Source organism: Typopeltis vanoorti, chromosome 20 (assembly GCF_054136105.1).
Source record: "Typopeltis vanoorti isolate ZY-2024b chromosome 20, IOZ_Tvanoo_1.0, whole genome shotgun sequence".
NCBI classification, from domain to species: domain Eukaryota; kingdom Metazoa; phylum Arthropoda; class Arachnida; order Uropygi; family Thelyphonidae; genus Typopeltis; species Typopeltis vanoorti.
Window position 1 is genome coordinate 64,388,421 of NC_143568.1, and position 19,604 is coordinate 64,408,024.

General features: G+C 36.0%; 1 protein-coding gene across 1 annotated transcript in view; it reads left to right on the forward strand.

Annotated features, from left to right (window-relative positions):
- The window catches only part of LOC150095508 (cytochrome P450 3A8-like), a 58,023-nt gene extending 45,358 nt beyond the window's left edge, over positions 1–12,665 (forward strand). The window contains exons 11-14 of the mRNA XM_090410514.1: positions 1,152–1,240; positions 3,175–3,318; positions 8,781–8,943; positions 12,529–12,665. Coding sequence (XP_090266640.1) covers positions 1,152–1,240; positions 3,175–3,318; positions 8,781–8,943; positions 12,529–12,633 — 501 coding nt within the window. The 3' untranslated portion in view covers positions 12,634–12,665. The remainder of the gene's footprint in view (positions 1–1,151; positions 1,241–3,174; positions 3,319–8,780; positions 8,944–12,528) is intronic.
- The last annotated feature ends 6,939 nt before the right edge of the window (positions 12,666–19,604 follow it).

The window sequence follows — 19,604 nt, forward strand, 5'->3', positions numbered from 1 at the left end:
CATTTATGAAAAGTTCATTTTGCTTCCTATGAAGATCGTAAATTTTATGGAACTGAAGAATCTTATCAATATTAATCTTCTTATGGAATTATTGTGAGACCTTCAGTTTCAGTTTGAATGAAATGAGTGCGGCAATGCTAGGAGGCTAGAAATCAACGAATAAGAGAAGAAAACGATGATCATTATCCGTTTGAAGTTGCACATAGACCCATATGTGTATGATGCACATTTCAAATTTATACCAATTACTGCAATCTGCAATGTTTGCAACTATTGATTAATCTTTAGCTAATCGTCCAGTTTTGAGGCATAATAAACCCGTCTATTTGGCTGGTTTATCATTTGACGAGCCGTACAACAGTTCGTTGTTCCAACGAAGTTCCCAGGTTTTTACAATTGTAGCCGTTCTGCTCGTTTGGGTGAATTAAAACCACACGACTAGCTGTAAATGTATCCGAATGAATCTGGAATAAAGAAAATGATATCTTTCCTATGAATATAGTTGGAGACAATCGCTCTTGAATGTATCAGGGAATCGTATCTCTGAATACAAATTTGGCATCTTTGCAGTTCACTAATAGTAGATGAATCAGCATAAAACGAAACTTTAGGTTTTTTATAGCAAAACATTGTTTATTTGCCATTGGAGAAAAGCAATCATAATTAGGCTCTAATTTGACGTTTTATTGTGTTTCTTGACAAGCATCAATACTTGAAATACCATAAAAGGGAACAACAGATTAGAAAAATAATCAAAAATTCAAAGTATTTTATCAGTACTTTTAAACTTTACTAAAGTTAAAAGGTTTTTCTGATCAGTTGGTCAGGCGTAATATTTACTTCCTATATATGCATTTTTCTCACATACGAAAGGCGACAAGGCTTACAGCAAATAAATGCATTGGGGTTGAAGATTATTGCTGAAGATCCGTCGAAAGAGTAAAATTTATTTATTTTTGTTTGTTTTTTGTTTCTTTGTTTAGGGAATGCAAAAGGGCAAGTTGTTGGAATTCCCAAAAGTGTATTTGTAAAGATTAATATGAAATATTTGTAAATTGGTGGTTATCGACTTAATACTTCATAGTGCTGAAATACAAGTAACAATATGTCAATTTAGAATTCACTAATAATTTATTTTTCTTTACTTGCAGGGAGAATTCAATTATGACACCATCAGCAAATTGAAATATTTGGATTGTGTTGTTTCCGAAACTCTACGCCTATTTCCTCCTGCAATAACGTAATCTACATTTTTTATTGTGTAAAAAGTAAAATTATTGTTATTATAATCTTTGTCATTAGAATATGTCTTTGTGTATTTCAAATTTTAATATTAAATTATCTTACATGAACTCTTGCCAATCCTAATAATTATAGTAATGATGAACAATCAGAAATGGAGGTCCCCTATAGCATCTATCTATTAATATATATATATACATTTTTATAACTTATTTACATTTCAAAATATCATATTCTAATTTCCATAAAAAATTTCTCATGATAGCTGTAAAAATAAATTTTTACAGCTATCATGAGACTTTATTTTTGGAAACTATTAAGAAATTAGGGATGTTATTTCGGAAGATGAATCATGTTGCAAAGTAACTGGACCTGAATTTATGAAAAAAAAATGGTTCGATAAAAATGTGGTAAAAATGTCATAAATATAATCGAATCTACTTAACATATACTTTATCTACCAAGAATTGTCTGGGCACTTAGTAATTTACAATTGATACCAACAAGCGAACTCTAATATCCACATGTCGATTACATCACCTCCTGCATCCTTTGAGTGAGGCTTTCCACCAATGTGGGGCAGACATCAGGTGGAATTTGTCTCCATTCCTCCATCAAAGCAGAATTGAGTTCAGCCACAGTTCGATAACGTGCTGTTCTGGACCTCAATCCCCAATCGAACACCTGTGATTGATGGGGATTGAGGTCAGGACTCTGCGTAGGCCAGAGCAGACGTTTAACATCCATCTCTTCATACCATTCCATAACAACAACAGCTTTGTGGCATGGGGTATTGTCGTCTTGATAATAACACGAGTCCATTCCATAAAAACTCCACAATGTAGGCAGCACCTAATTATGCAGAATATCACGTTTCTGGGATGACTTCATGGAACCAAGGACAACAACCAGTGTTCCCACCCGAAACCAGCAGAATGCACCCAACAGACTTCCAAATTATTCTTTCACGAATAAACTTCACTGTGAGTACAACACACTGCAGTACCAAGCTTTCACCAAGCTACTTCCATACCAGCGCCCAGCCATCAGACTGGAAACAGGTGAAGCTTGATTAATCATTCCACAGTACAGTTTTCTACTAGTCAATTGTCCAGTACACACCCTCTTTACACCATGCGAAACGAGCCGCCTTCTTCATTGTTTTCATGCTCAGCTTGAGTGCCTCTTCTCTTCCATGGAAACCCAGTAAATCGAGTGTTTTGTACAGTATTAGCTCCCCATAGTATTGTTGGCGCTCTAGTACTCATGAAGGATGGTCAGTGCCAATTGTAGCCATTTATTGCGTGCCTCTCGTTTTAATGCCCTTATGACCTTGCCAGTCATTTTCGTCGGCTGCCCTGAATGTTTTCCTGCACTAGTGATGCAGGAATGTCTGCAATTTTTGATCACATTGCCAGCAGTTGATTTTGGATGCTCCAGTTGAGCGGCAATTGCATGTATGGATATGTCACCACCTGCATTCGACTGCTACTATGAAATACTGCTTCCTGATATCTGAACACATATCTTTATTTTATTATCAAACACCTTGAAGGAATGATTATATATATATATATATATATATATATATATATAATAAGATGTGGTTAAAAGAAATATTCGTGCTGTTTGAGTTTTAATACTTTTATTTATTTGCAAAATTTGTGTTATTACTTCACTCTGATGGTGCTTAGCCTCATTCTCCAAATGTTCTCTTTTAAGAACCCTCTAGAAGTGTTGGAGGTAACCGACAGATTCATGGTTTTAAAAAAAGCATGACGTGCACAAGCACAAATTACTCGTACTTTCACCAGGGGTAATGAATACAGTGATAGTACTAAATAAAAACTTTATAATATTAGTACATTTTTATGCATAGTTTGTGTAATTTTAATAATAAAATTTACTTACTTTGTGTTTATTTCTCTACAGTATGGAACGAAGAGCCGAGTATGATTATAAATTAGGCGACACTGGAATTGTTATCCCCAAGGGCATGATTGTTGGTATTCCAGTGTACGCTATGCATCACGATTCCGAATACTATCCTGATCCAGAAGAGTTTATTCCAGAAAGGTAAGATTATCCAAATTCCCTGAGAGGTTAAATATTTTACGTGTCATGATAGCTGTATAAACTTAGAATTTCTTTAGGTGCTTTAATCAGTGAACTACTGTATTTTAAGGAAACGTTAATGCCTAACAATATAATGACATCTGTGAATAACATACACACTGGCGCGCTCGGCCGTGCGCTGACATGCTCAATTCATGCCAAATATATTCCAGCTCAACTTTGATTAGCGAATAAAGGATTCTGAGCTTACTATACTCTGAGAGTTAAATAGATCATAAGAAATGAAACCGTTCCCCAGAATTTTGTAAATGTTTGTTACTAAGATAACTAATTCACAAGTGAACCATAATTATTACTATGTCAACCTCTCATATCAGAATTCGTTCATTTACAACATGACAAAAATATTACAAAAATTTAAGCTGTCATTTCCAACAGCAAATTTCTGGAAAAGGTTCCAAAATTTTTTATGCTGCTTGCTTGAAAACTGTAATCACATTGATTATAGTTGTTTTATTGGACTACGGAATGGGAGCATTATAGAATGAAAGTGCAAACGAAGCATACGCAAGCCGTAAGCAAACTGAAAGAGCCCTTTATCTCTGGTAATATATCAGTTCGTGTTTTTACTCCTGTGGTCATACTGTATATTTCCATGCGAAACGTCCCTCCTCTGTATACTTCGATTTTAATCTGTGTTCTTTTCAACACATGTGTGTGTGTTCTGATGCGAAAATCGATTAATCTGAGGAGGAATAAGGGCATGAAATTCACCGAGTTATTTGGATCAACAAAATCTCAAATGCTTTTCGTTGCTTTGCCTTGGACAAAGGAGAGACGCCATGTCTGAAATGCAACTACAGCCAATACTTAGTCGTATAATGCGACTCTGCATTGGCTATAAGCAAGAAAAACACACTAAGGATTCAGGTTTCATTATATTTTTGCAATACCCATAACATCCGTATATCAAATTGAAATCTTGAACAACGTTGGGGATTAGAAGGTTTTCGGAAAGATTCAGAGACGAGGGACAAAGATGGCAACAGATCTGTACAATATTGTTTACGAGCATAGGATGAAGGTTTGTACGTTACAAAGTTTAGTTGATAGGCGCAAAAGTGGAGCGGGGGACATGATAGAAATTTTTAAAATATTAAAGGAAATTTATAAATAATGATGCAAGCGAGATTTTCCAATATATGGCAAATAGTCAGAGAACTATGGGCCATCCATGGAAGTTATATAAGAATGTGATTATTAGGGTGTCCGAACCAGATTTGTTGCTTGGAGAGTGGAAAGTGAAGTGGAATGGATTGTCAGAATTGGTTGTGAGTTCTCTGACGGTGAATAGATTCTCAGGAGAGGTATGTTAGGATTTGCGTGTATGATAGTTGATTTAGTTCTCTCACGACGAGCCTCTAGACTCCATAGAGATGCCTTAATTAGTTTTTATTAAAATTTATGATTGCATATTTCAATTTCATGCGATACATGCATTGCGTATATACATACCTTCGATTACATGGTACATACGTTACATTACGTGCGTTTGATTCCATGTAATTCATACATTGCATGCATTTGATTACTTATGATACATACATTGATTACATTTTTTTAATTAAATTCTTTTTTTTATTATTAAAATCATGATTACATATTGTGATTACATATTTACAACAGGTTTAATTCTGTTTTTTTTTTTTGTAACAATGAAATTCGTACAGATTTTTCTTTCTTTTCTTTTTTTTTCCTGCAAAATGTAATAATAATAATAATAATACAGCATTTATTCATTTAATAATCAGTTATATATATTTACGATTTCGATTTTAATCTTAAATAATCACATCTAAGAGCAGCAAGTACAGCACTTAAATGTGATTATATGGATTTTTTTCCCTTTTTTTTTTATTGATTTGGATGAGATGTAATTTCTCAGCTTTCTTTGTCGATGCTTATTTGTTAAGCTTATCTGGGCTTATCTTATGTATTGGTTTGTTTGCTATGATGGGAAGTAAGCTGATGTTTAATACGTTTCATTTCCAATACAGCCGTTGATTGAGAAATTCGTGCGCGTACGCACACACACACTCACACACGCACACATATGACAACTTGGAATGTCTCGATTTATCACTGAACTGAAACCCTTAACGAATATATTGTGTTTCATTAACTTTGTATGGTATTTTGGGTGCGTGTTTCTTGTTCATAGTATGTCCTTAGAGCTCTTTTCAGGCTATTGTAGTTTGTAAGGGTTCTGTATTCAAAAGGTAATTTGTTTATCATGTCTAGGATGTAGAAGTTTGGTGTGGGCTTTCCAAAGTGATTATTGTATTTTTGTGTGATATAATTAGTTGTCTGAGGTTTTATTATACGGTATGTATTTCTGACGCTCCTGTTGCCATCAGAATAATGTTTTAGCAAAGCTGCATAGTGACATAAATGTTTTGCTGTCAGTATTTTGTGTTCTGACATTGCAGTGTATATATAAGGTCATTATTTTCTTTGTTCCCAAAAGATCACTTTTATTATTTTGTACTGTAACTTCATTAATCGCCCCCTATAAACTAAATAGATTAATGTAACTACATTAATCTATTTACTTTGTAGGGCGCACAGAAAGCATACGTTGTTATGGCATATCTTAGTATATTTTGGCATAGTGCTTTGTATATCAGTGTTTTTAGGCGTATGTGAACTATGTCTTTTAACCTGTAGACTTTGCCATTTATTGTTCGGAGTTTGTTGTGTAGATGGTTTATGTGGCTATTCCAGTTCATATCTGCATCGAACTAAATTCCAAGGTATCGTATGTTTCAAGCTGAGTGATTCTAGTAGTTTTTCTGTTCTGTGTGTTTTTTATGTCGGAGAGTGGATGTTGGATGGTTATATGTTTGATATCAACTGGTCGAGTCAGTAGATTTCTGAATATCATTAATTTTGTCTTATCCGAGTTTAGGTGTATGGAGTTTTTCGTGAGCCAGTCTATGATCAGATTTATATCATGTTGCATATTTGTTTGGGATATGCTTGCGTTATTATTGACGAATATTGGAGCTATATCGTCTGCATATTGGAAGATCTTATCTTTGAGAGGTAGCTGATTGATATCCTGCGAATACATGTTAAATAGAGTTGCGGAGAGTACAGTTTCCTGTGGCACTCCACAGGTTACTGGTGGCACTCTACTTCGGTTTGACCCGATACATGTGATGTGCTTTCTAGTTTGAAAGTAGTTTGTAAACCACGTGTGAAGTGGCCCATCTATTCCAACATGCCTCTACTTTTCTAATAATATATGATGTGTGAGTGTATCAAATGCTTTAATTAGGTCAATAAAGACTACCATTGCAATTTTGTGTTGTCTAAGGCGGTATTAATTATGTCTGTAAAGTCTTCCAAGAGAGATGGTGTTCCCTTATTTTTCTGAAAATCATATTGTGTTTTGGGGATAATATGAAAGATCTCAGTGTATGCTGTGAGTTTCTTAAGTATGATCCGCTCCATAAGTAGATTGATAATTGGTAATGTTGCTATAGGTGTGTAATTGCTGATTAAATTCCTTTTTCCATGTTTGTATATGGGTGTGTTATGGCGATCTTTAGCATACTTGGTATCTGTCCTGTTTTAAATATTTTATTTATTAATTTTCGTAGGATAGGGCCTAAGCTAGTTGCATGTTGCTTGATATCCTGAGGTCTTATACCATCAATTCCTGGCCTTTTTTTGGTTTGATTTGATGTACTACAGAGAGAACGTCTTCCTCTTTTATAGTTGGGAACTATAATGTCTGTTTCGATTATGGTCGAAGTGGACGATCACCTTTTGTGATTGGGGGAATAATACGTTTCAGCCCTTGGCAACTGCTTTTTTCAGTCTGCTGGGTTTTATGAGATTGTCTCTTGTGTTGTGGAATTGCTTGTCAGACAAACTATAATTGGTGCGGGTCGTGGCAAGCCTTTTTCTTTTTCTTTTCGGAATCCGATTTATGGTCTGAATATCAGTATACTTTAGGGAGATGTCAACTGCTTGGGATATTCCGGAAACTCTTCTAGAGACCAAATGAAGAACTTCTTCAAATCTCTTTAAAAACTACAGCAAGTGAGTTGTTCTTCTCGCAAAATGCGGAGACGTTGACATCTCCGGTGGAAAACAAATGCAGACAAAAACTCAAGCGACGCTCTTAATTTCATTATTTTTATTTTCACCTTGAGGTAGAAATGGGATTTTTATCCTTAAACTGCACATCTAATTATGAGATGTTGAGGTTTACTGATTTGACTCTCATCCATACGAACTTATGAAAAATTTCTAGAACCGAAAGCGGATCCGATTTCGGTTCTAGAAATCAGCTTATAAGTCCTCCGGCTTCTCATTCTTATCTCAGAAACATTGCATTGCGCGAATAAAGACAAATTACAGCACTGCAAATTATGAAAATAACAATCGTCCAACTATTTTAAATATCTTTTCCGAAACTTTTCCAGCAGGCTCATGAAAATGGTACAGTAACACTATTATGTTTCTGTTATAAAAATATTTTTTTTAAAAAATAAATAACTTTTTTTTTCACTCTTGTGAAACACTTATCTCTTAAAGAAATTAAGTGTGTCTGTAGCGTTGTTGCAAGAGTGGCGCGACATATATTTTTGGACGGAGAGATGGACCGGTCCTGTTTTGAATCTCATCTAACATGACATGGATCTTTGTAACAGACAAAAATGGCCAAAGAAATCAAGAAATAATACAATGCGTTCATAGAAGTTCTTCTGACGTAATTTCATTAACACCAAAAAATATCCATAACAGGCTTCAATTTATCCACTTTCTTTTTTTTAGCCATCTTCTATGTTTACTCAGTCGCTTTAGGCATTACTTTACTTCTGAGATAAATCTTTCTCTAACCTAGGCTGTCCTCAGCAGAAATTAATGCTATTGCTTGTAATAGAGATCTCAGTGATATTCGCTTTATTCTTATAAAACACATATCCCTTAAGTGAGCATCTCTAAGGCGTTGTTCATCAGAAGTGGCATCAATAAATCTCTCAGGATTTTCTCCTTTTACACTAAAATCCTCTATATGCTATTCATTAGAATCAACTTCTGCATGGTTCCAAGATAAAAGTACCATCCAGCAGTTTGTTTTAAATTTTAAACACAGTTAGGATTAATGAAAATCCCATACCGAAATTACAAATAACTGGAGAGAATCTTTTTTTTTTCTTAATGTATTAATCATCGACACGTGTGACGCGAAACTGTTCTCAAAAGCTTATTCACTAAAGTTTCGTCTACGTAACAAAATATATATGACCGACTTATAAATATTTCCTTCCTGTGGATACATCATTTCACTTTTCTAATCGCCACTTTTAAATCTTAATTATTAATTAGAAATGAAATGTCGCAATTTGAATGCTGATAGTAAAATTACGTTTTTAAATGATTTATAGGTTTGAACCCGAAAACAAAGCCAAACGACATCCATTCACTTATTTACCATTTGGAGGTGGACCAAGGCATTGCCTTGCCATGAGATTCGCATTAATGGAAGTAAAACTGTGTCTAGCAAAGGTGTTACGCCATGTGAGATTTTCTGTGAGCCCTGAGACGAAGGTAAGCCTAGTTAACCAATTCAGTTTCTAGCTTACAATATTTACAATAATTTTATAAATATGTTTTCATGTTTTATAAACTGCAGTAATTGTTTGAATTTCTATCGACTGCACTTTCCCAAAATGACATCACTGTGTATACTTAATTTCCTGAACACCGCCTGATAGTTTTATTTTATAAATTTTGTGAATTAACCATAAGTGCAAGAAGTACCAAATTATTTCAATATTATTTCCCAACGTTCTCTAAAAAAAAATCATACTGATAACATCTACAAGCAGCGCAGTTTTCATTAAGAAACAAGCATTTCTATTAATTTCTATGAGAATTAGGTGTATATTGACGTAGCGAAAACAGTCTATAGGGTGCGGTAGTGGCTATATTCCATAGAAGAGAAAATCCTTACGTTTGTGAGAGCATGGTAAAAAGCATTAACAAAGGTCGTGGTAATAGAGTTCTTCCTATTATTTTATCGTGCATTTAGCTCCGCATTTCAAGAAAGACAATGAATCTATTACACCATAAAGAGACATAACAGGAAGTGTATCAGCTTTATTGCGCACGTGTAAATATCATATTTTATTTGAAAATATTCATACTCTAAATACTCAAGCTATATATGGTGCCATGAGCTCTGAGTTGAAAAATATACGAAAAAGAACCGATTTTAAAAGGATCAGAAATAAACTTCTCATTGCTTGCAATTTCAATATAATCATTTGGTATGCTTAATTGAAAAATTTTATTACTTGTACATAATGTGGAATCGGTTTATAAGTATTTATTTATTTACTCATATGAAGTTCACTGCTCCCTTCTCCCTATCTCTTAGGCCTAGATGAACCCTCCTAATGAGGGATCAGCTACGTATTTTTTATGACTGTAAATCCGTGAGTGATCAAAAGGTCGGTGGACTGTTCTGAGGGACAAGAACCGGATTCTCCGTGTGAAAAACCCTCTACCTCCTTATGAAACTTTCTAACTCACTTTAGTCGAAAAACACCAAAAAACGTTTCTTACGTCATGAGCGGGAATCGAACCAAGGTCTTTTCTGACCAATGGTCTTCGTCTGTATACCAAATGAGCTACGGAGGCTCTTTTGTAAGAACAATGTGCACTGATATGCAGTATTTTTTAAATATAATAAAAGTTATTTGTTGAATTAGTAAATAACATAAAAACATCTAGTTGTCAAACACGTTTTCCTAATTACAGGGCCCACAGGAAAGTGAGATGGTACCCAAACTTTCCTTTTGGACACTGAGCATTCACAATGCATGTATTTTTCTTACTTAGATATCCAGAAAGTTGGAAAACAAACAAGTAGCTTTTAACACAAAAAATCTTAATCCAACTAAGCATAATGATGAAGAATTTCAAAATATTCAGAATAAGAATAAAGGCAAGAACATAATAGGATATTAAGACAGGAGAAAATAATTTCATGGAGGAAGGAGTGGACAGAATACGGAAAAGGGTTTTGCTAATAACAGACGAATAATTTAAGCCAAAAAGAGTAGAAGTGCTTCACGATTACAAAAGTATTCAGAGGGAAGTTCATTTGAGGTTATGTAAGGCTGGATAGAGACAGCATGGCATATGTAATTGGTTGCTACTATGATCCAGCAGGTATAAGGAAGAATGTAGATGGTATGCATTGGCAAATTAGCATGACTGAGGTCGATTAATTATTATGGGGAATTCTAACAATGAGAACATAGACTGGGAGAAGGAATGGTGAAAACGTAGGAAGGCAAGAACAATTATCTACTAAAAAGTTTTAAACTTTTTAGTAGATAATTGCCTGATATAACGAATTTAATTACACTGGGAAAAAGCAGTATCAGACTATATTACCAGAGTAAGGAGGTGAAATCAAATAGCAATAAGCTGGAAGTAGTATTATTAAACAGGATTTGCAAATAAAAGGTTGTTGAGGAAGTAAAAAGAAAAGGATGATTAGCATATCCACGAGCATTATATCCATGGTCAGAAGCAAATCAAATAGTTGAGTTACTTAGTGATCATTTTCCAAACGTTAACTATCTTTCTTGTGATACTGCAATGCCGAATATGAAACTGGCTGATAAGAGTCTAAAGATAGAAGAAATAGAGGTGCTTAGTATATTACAGAACCTTAATATTAATGCTGCCGCATGGTTAGATGGCATAACAGCCCATGTCTTATGAGAATGTTTAAGCCACATTTCTGGTAAAGTTCCAATAGACTGGAAAGATGGGAAAATACTTCCATTGCATAAGAGAGGCACTAAGACAGAAGTAGTCAGGAGTGGTGATTAAGGTTTTGGAGAAATTGAAAAAAATTAGATAGACATATCATACTTTATAAGGGACAGAATACTTATGTGAGGTGCTTTAGTAATTTACTTTCTATAATAAAGTAACAGCGGAGGTGGATAGAAAAATCAGATATAGGAAATCCTTACAGTTATAATGCTGGACTTCGCAAAGGCATTTCACAGGTAACTCTGTCGCCTAAATTGGAGCAAATGGAAACGGATCCGAATCTGGCGATTTGGATTAGAGGATGGCTGATGGACAGATATCAAAAAGTTGTTTATGGAGAGGTGAGTTCAGAAGAAGCACGTGACGAGTGGTGTACTTGGTCCTCTGTTGTTTAAATTACACATTAATAATTTCGCAAATAATTTGAAAGGAAATGTCCACTTGTTTCCTGATGACTTAAAATTGAAAAGAGCGGTAGTCATTGAAAGTGATATAAATATCTTGCGGGATGACTTGGGGATTCTAACAATGCGAATTGTTAGAATCCCCAATCCACAGCAGAGAATTAAATATGATGGCGGTATGGGCCTAAAGTTAATGGCAGTCAGTTTAACGTGGCTGTGTAAGGTGATGCGCTTCGGGAGGATGGGATCACATGCTGTGGAGTATATTAATAGAACTGAACTGCAAGAAGTTGGTTAAACACGGGACATGGGGGTTTACTGCTGACAGAAAACTGAAGTTTAGAAGGCGTATTGCAAAGTTTGCCAAAAACATCACATCAAATTACATGGCTGTTCAAAAACACACGGACAAACAGAGAGAGGAAAGTTACTTTTATACTTTATAAGACATTAATAAGACCACCTCTGGAAAACTGAGCACTAAACTGGTCACCTGAATTCCTTGTTGATGACGAAGTGATGGAGAGGATCCAGAGGCGAGTGACGAAGATTGTTGCAGGTCTGCGGAATGTTTCCTATGAGGAAAGATTGAAGGTCGGTGTGTTCGAAACACTAGAAATAGTCGTAAGAGAGGCGATATGATAGAAGTATTTAAATTATTAAAGGATTTTTGTTGTAAGATTGACACTGATGATATTTTTCTCAGTTTATATTTATTATCCCTTTATCCGGTTGTAAAGACTTCATTATACAATGCTGTACACTTGTATTTGCATAATAATCTGATTTCAAAGAAATCAGATTATTAATAACGATCTGTGTTTAGTAGCAACTGATGAATGAATTAATTTTTAATTAATCTTTTAATAAAGAAGTTGTAAAATTATAGCCACCCTAACAATATTTAACCAGCAATTTTGACATCCATTCACAGGTTCCTCCGGAATTTTACAATTCTGGTATGCTCCAACCGAAGGCCATACCTTTAACTGTGAAAGCTCGAAATGATGTGCCAGCAACTAAAGAAACTGTAATGTAATGCAGAGTTTGCAAAAGAAACGTTGAGTTAATGGACTCAAAAGACCCAGAATCTTCTTCTTCTTCTGCAGCTTCTCCCACTTAAGTGGGGTCACCGTTGATAATGAGTCTCCTCCACACCTTCCTGTCTTGGGCTTTCACCACATCCAAGTTCTTCATCTTCAAGTCCTCTTCTACCAGCTCCCTCCATCTCTTCTTTGGCCGCCCACGCTTCCGCCTTCCTTGTACATCCATCTGCATGACCCTTCTTTCCACATATTCGTCCTCCCTCCTCATCACATGACCAAACCATCTCAACCTTGCGTCCTGTATTTTCGCTCCTAAGCTCGTAACTTTCACTGTTCCCCTGACATAGTCATATCTCAGACGATCCTTTCTGGTCACACCGCACATCCACCTAAGCATTCTCATCTCTGCTACTTCCATCCTGCTGATGTTATTTTTCCTCAGGGCCACAGTTTCTATAGCATATGTCATAGCTGGCCTCACTACTGTCATATAAATTTTGCCTTTCAGATTGATCGGCGCCCTCTTATCGCATAACACTCCAGCCATCTCCATCCAGTTCCTCCAACCCGCTTGTACCCTGCATCCCACTTCCTTCTCAGCTCCTCCATCTTCTTCCACTGTTCAACCTAAGTAGCTAAAGTCTCTCACCTTCCTGATGACATTTCCTTCCAGCTCCAGATCTGTCTCCTGTCCATTACCCACTATGCATCAAATATACTCTGTTTTACTTCTGCTCGGTCTCATACTTCTCTCTTCCAGTACTTTTCTCCATCTTGCCAGTTTAGTTCCCGCTTCTTCTCTTGAATCTGCATACAACATTGTCCAAGGCGCATCTTCTCTCACCTCCTCTGTTACCACCTCCATCACAATATTAAACAGAAACGGACTTAATGCTGACCCTTGATGCAGCCAACTGTTACTTGAAAACTTTCTGTCTGTCCCAGACAGGTCCGAACAATTGTCTTCACATTTCTGTACATTTCCCGCACCAACCCGACATATTTCTCCGGAACTTTCTTCTCCCTCAGACGCCCCCAGACTTCTTGCCTTGGCACTCTATCCTTTGCTTTCTCCAGATCAATAAATGCCAGATGTAGCTCCCTTTGTTTCTCTCGATACTTTTCCATCATCTGCCGTAACCCAAGGATAGCATCTGTTGTTGATCTACCAGGCATGAAGCCAAATTGTTCCTTTGCAATCTCCACCTCCTTCCTCAATCTACCATCAAGAACTCTTTCTAGGATTTTCATTGTGGGGAACATCAACTTTATTCCTCTGTAATTTTTACAGTCTTGCGCATCCCCTTTACCCTTGTAGATGGGGACAAGAGCACTCTCCTTCCATTCGTCGGGTATATTTTCCTGTTGGCAAACTTTCATGAACAGGTCCCACAGCTGGTCAATTCCCTCTTCCTCCAGAGCCTTCCATGCGTCCACTGGAATTCTGTCGGGGCCTACTGATTTTCCATTCCTCATCCGCTTCATGGCCTTCGTCACTTCCACTCTACTGATGTTCTGCACCATCCCCTCAGAAGGCTGCCCATCTTCTGTGCCAGCAACTAAAGAAACTGCAATGTAATGATTAAAATGCAGAGTTTGGAAAAGAACCGTTGAGTTGATGGACTCAGAAGACCCAGAATATAAAACATATTTTTCTATGTAATATAATATAATATAATAACCAAGGATTTAAATTCCACTTATACTCACTGGTGTATTTATGTCTTATGCAGAACTTTAAAAGAATTTATCTGTACGAAATTTTACACGTATTAATTACCTTTATATTTTATAAAATTCATTGTAATTATGTGTTTCATTTTGTATTGTTCAGAGCAAATGAAAATGACAGGAATAAAGTTTGATACGAATGTGGCATTTTTGGTTCCTAAAATTATTTTTATTTAATAGAAATATGTATTGAAGTCATATTTAATTAATTGTAAACATTTATTCATAAACTTATTTCATAAAAAATTATAAAACTGCAATTTACTTATATCAGAAAAAAAAATAATAATCCACTCAAAATTCGAAATGTTTTGGGAACTGTTGAAAGTTATCTTCGAAACATGATAGAAATTGGGTATAAACCTGGAATAGAAAACAAAAAGCAAACATTTACCCCAAAATGGAGTACTGTAAATTTAATTTTGCTTTATCTCATTTGTATTTTAATTCTTCCTGTTCTATAGCTTAAAATAAAAGAATGCAATGAACACTGCTTGAAAAGAAGTCAAAGGACACCCGTAGCGTAAGGACCAAAGCCAATACACCCACCTTAATAAGATGCAGGAGCTCCTTTCGATACGATGACTGCAGCAATAATACGGGACATACTTCCCAGAAGAGTATGATAGCGAAGAATAAGAACTAGGTACATTCTTCCTAGAGGCATATAATGAGATCGTAGACATTTGGGGTGGACGCCCCTTGATCTCATACAGCGTTCAAATTCATCCTGCGAATATTCAATAGGGTTGAGACCACTGCTCTGTGAAGCGTGGTGATATCCACGTCCACAAACCGCGCAGTTAGAGCAGAAGTCTTATGAGACACGGAGCATTGTCTTGCTGAAAAAGCGTAAGATTAATTTCGTAGTAAAGCCACAAAGCAGGAAGCTTTGTCTTATCCAGAATGTTCAAATATCTCTCCTAGGTCAATATTCGTGTCACCACAATCAGAGGTCCTAGGCCAAACCAGGAAAAACAGGAAAATAGCCTCAACCATATGGGATCAGAACATGAAACCCCATTTTTTTAGCCTGGATGTTTGAATGTTTTTGTACAGTTACATTTGCCAGTCTATTTCCAGAATACTACATTCAATGTGTCAGGAGATAAATAGCGATTTTTACATATTATCCTTCGTAGCACCGTTGGACCGTGTTCATTTGAATCCATGCGCTTCCATCTCGGTATGGAATCACTGACTGTTGACTTGGGATGGCCAAATTTCAAAACTTTTCTAAAGAGATAGGTCTGCAATATCCCATCCTCTCACAAAGCCTCTTTCAAACTCGCAGCCATTTCACAAGGAAATGTGTGAGCGTCGTATAGCTCCAATTTATGCGATCTAGAAAAAAGTGATTCTTTACATCGCAGGATGCACCTTGCCAATGGTAGCAAGATACATCGGTGATTTCTTTCCAGGCATTTTATGGAATTGATGTACTTAAATATAAAGAGCCAATATCCTTCATATATTCAGAATTAATGTAGTTACGATATTCCATCAGTGAAAGGATGCTGTACAAAATAGTCGCCTATGCCTCATCAATGCAAAACATATCCTCTTCGTATCAGCCTGCCAGCTAAGTTCCCATTGAAAGTGCCCAGTCGTACCCCTAACTAACGACAACTATGTCCATCCCCTTCATATGGGAGACTTTATTGGACAACTGAAGAATGGAAAATTCTTTTCGAATAAATCACTTTCAGCTATGCTACGTCGACAATGGGTAGAGGGAGGGAAAATCTGAAGAAAATAATCACGCCCTTATATCATTGTCCAGAAGAAAAAAAATACGGGAGGCATCATCATGAGTGAAATGTCTTATAATCTCTTATAATGACCGTATAATAGCTACGCAGTGGCACAGATGTGTTCAAGTAAGATAATGTTCGGGATAGATTACGGGCATAGCTTGAGATTAGCTTGCTTAACAGGACAGCAATTTCCAGGTGTTAAACTAGTACTACTGGATTTTAATCCAATAGAAACTAGTGTAATAAATTCTCTAAACTCTTGCAGATGTGAGAATCAGTCTGAAGGAAGACGGATATATAACTGCAATAAACAAACGTCTTAGAATCCATGTCATTCCTCTAGGCAGCACTGATTCTTAGACCCTACAGTATTTCTTGATAATCAAGTGTTTTCTACGGTCCATTTTACTAATTGCAATATTAAAAATCCGTAATAAATATGAGCAATTCATAATGTCTTCTGAGATTGTAATAGTTTCTTGTATTGCGATTCGTCGTATGCAAACTAATGTTAAGATTTCTTTAGCTTTTCTTTAAGTTTCACATACCATCAGACGTTTCTATAGGTTTTAGTCCCTTAATAATTAAATCAGTTTAATAAGAACATTGAGAAACTCCGCACTGTTTTTAAAATTACATAGCTATTTTTGCGAATCATATAGCTACGTAGATAATACAACTTAAAATGACACTGTCCCGAGAACTTAGAATTCTTACTAGTGGTCAGGAAGGTTATCCCAACTTTCTGAAGTCACGTCTCTAACGAGACTCAACGTATCTTTTTCTGATTGATGCAGTAAGAGGGTGATGAATTTATTTTTCGCTACTTCATAACGATTGTCATGAAGCTTTCTGTTAACTACAAAATCTATTAGTTTCTACCTAATAAGTAGAGCAATCTTCGATGTCTAGTGAACTCAGCAGTCCATGCTGGAAGGCCTAATGAAGTTTCTCCAGCTAATGATATGATCTGAACCAAGGTTTTCTCCAAAAACAGGCGATGGGTAGCGAAACCGTTCATTCACGCCTATTGAACAAAACTATAATTATTAATAAATAAAAAAAGAGACGATTGAAAGCGCAAATATTGCACCTACTTTTGTTTCAAGACTAAAGTAGAACCTCACATGACAAAGTACTTTTGTCTAGTACTTTTGCTAAACACAACTTTATTTTCATCATTACGAATCCCTTTGCGATGCAGTTTCTTGGTCCATCTCCAAATGAAAAATATTCAATACAATGCGTTGGTTAGTTTTCTGGAGAACAAAGTTTTCTACCACGGAAAAAGACGCCTCAGAATACCTGATAATAATAGGTGACATAAATAGAAACATTATGAACATAAATAGGAGCACATCACAATACGTCGACCTCTTATCAGCATATAACATAACCCCATTCATAGAGTCGTAATCACGAGCGAAGTGTATTCTGAAAAAAAGTTAACTGTAAATTTGAAAAGCTGTGTATTGTTCAATACCAGTAAAATAATGATTAAAAATTAGTAATATTCTACATTGTTATAGCAAACATATTTCGACCGTAATGATTGTTGTAATAATCGATGACTTAATACAGTATTATCTGAACAGTCATCATACTGAATCTTGATCAGCAATGGGCTTATCATGTATTATTACTGTCGGCGATATTCGTCTTAAGAGATGAAATGTCTTAAAAGCTTCATCTTTCAGATGTACGAAAAAGTTGCGCATCCAGTGCAGTCGTCTCTTTGATCCATTGTATAGACCATTCGTGTACAGTAATTTAGTCACATTCTAATTTATATTTGCATTTCGAAAAACCTAATTACTTCTTTAATATATGAATGAAATAAATCAGTGTCTCTGACAAGAATGTAGCTTATCTCCAACTCTGTTCAATATAAACATATTGATCAGATTATTAAAATACGGAAGACAACAATCAAACAAGGTATCCAGTGAACCACAAGGAATGTTATCAATATATTGCTGTATGCAGACGATCAGATTATATTACAAGACAATGAAGATGGCATTCAAATATCAGTGTTCGAATTAAACAAATGAGCCAACAATCCAACTTAAAAATTTCTTAAAAGAAAATAAAAGTCATGGCATTTAAAGCTGGAGTTCATGTTAGATCAACAACAGGTATAGAAAATAATCGAACAAATGACGCAGTTTTATTATTTATGCTGCATAATAACATATCAAAGAGATACAGATATAGGTGGGGAAAAAATAAAGAAATTTCAGAAAATCTGCAGAACAATTAAAAAAAAAAGAGCAGGAAACTCAACTAAAATATTATAAAATAATGGCCACTCCCACTCTATTGTATGGTTCCTAAATATTGACTAGTCCGCGCGGTTAGCCTAGTGGCTTTGCGCTTCGCAACCATATGCCTGGGGAAGGAGTGTCCTAGGTTCGATTCCCGTCCACGACGTGAGGAGCTTAAGGATCTTCCTCAACCATAGCCAAGTTAGCCGGTCTTGGGCGTCGGCAGCAGGGTTTTTCCCGCCAGTTTATCTGGGTTTTTCATCCCGCAAGCAGGCAAACCGGCCCCGTGAACACACAGGTTACAGTCATAAATACTTACGGCAAAGAAGGCAACGGGAAACCACCTTGCTCATAATCATCTCTCCCTAGAATGGTAGCATATAGCTACCCTCCCCCGGCCGTATGGCAGATGGGAACCAGAAGAAGAAGAAATATTGACTGTTAAAAAGAAAGATGAAATAAAAGCTGCAGAGATGATCTTTTTAAGAGCAATAAAAGAATGCACCAAATTAGACAATATAACAGATGAAGGCGTCAGAAAAGAACTGGATATTTATGACGTAAAGGAAAAGATCAAGGAATATTGAGAGAAATGAAAAGATGTCGTCTATCAAAAGAGGTGGATAGATGGATAGATATAAAAAGGGAAAGAGTGAGAGAGGAAGACTAGTGAAGCCGGAACAGACAAATGCCGCATTCTTGAAGAGAAGAAGTGCTGTTGCCTTCATTCGAAGAAGAATGTGCAATGTTCTATGATAGTAAGAACTCCTCTTAATAACTCACTTTCAGAGATGTTAGTGAAAGTCTTCAAAGAAGGTTTTTAAAAAAATGTCAAAGAATTATGTCCCCTTATATGCAAATCATCATTTCTACTAAAATATATTTTTTCCATAGTCGTTATAGTCGTTTTTAAGAGCCTCCGTAGCTTCTTTGGTCGGATGAAGCCATTTGGTCGGAAAGACCTGGATTCGATTTCCATGACATAAGGAACCTTTATCTGGTCTCTTTTGATTAAAGGTGAGTTTAGCCGATCTCATACGGAGGTAGAGAGTTTCTATCCGGGTTTTTCGTCTCTCAGAACAGGCAAACCGGCCCCGTGAACACACACTGCTACAGTCAAAAATACATACTTAATCTCTCATTAGGAGGCTCAACCAGTTCTAGGGGCTGTCGAGGAACGGAGGGAACCCCAAACGAATAAAAGAAATA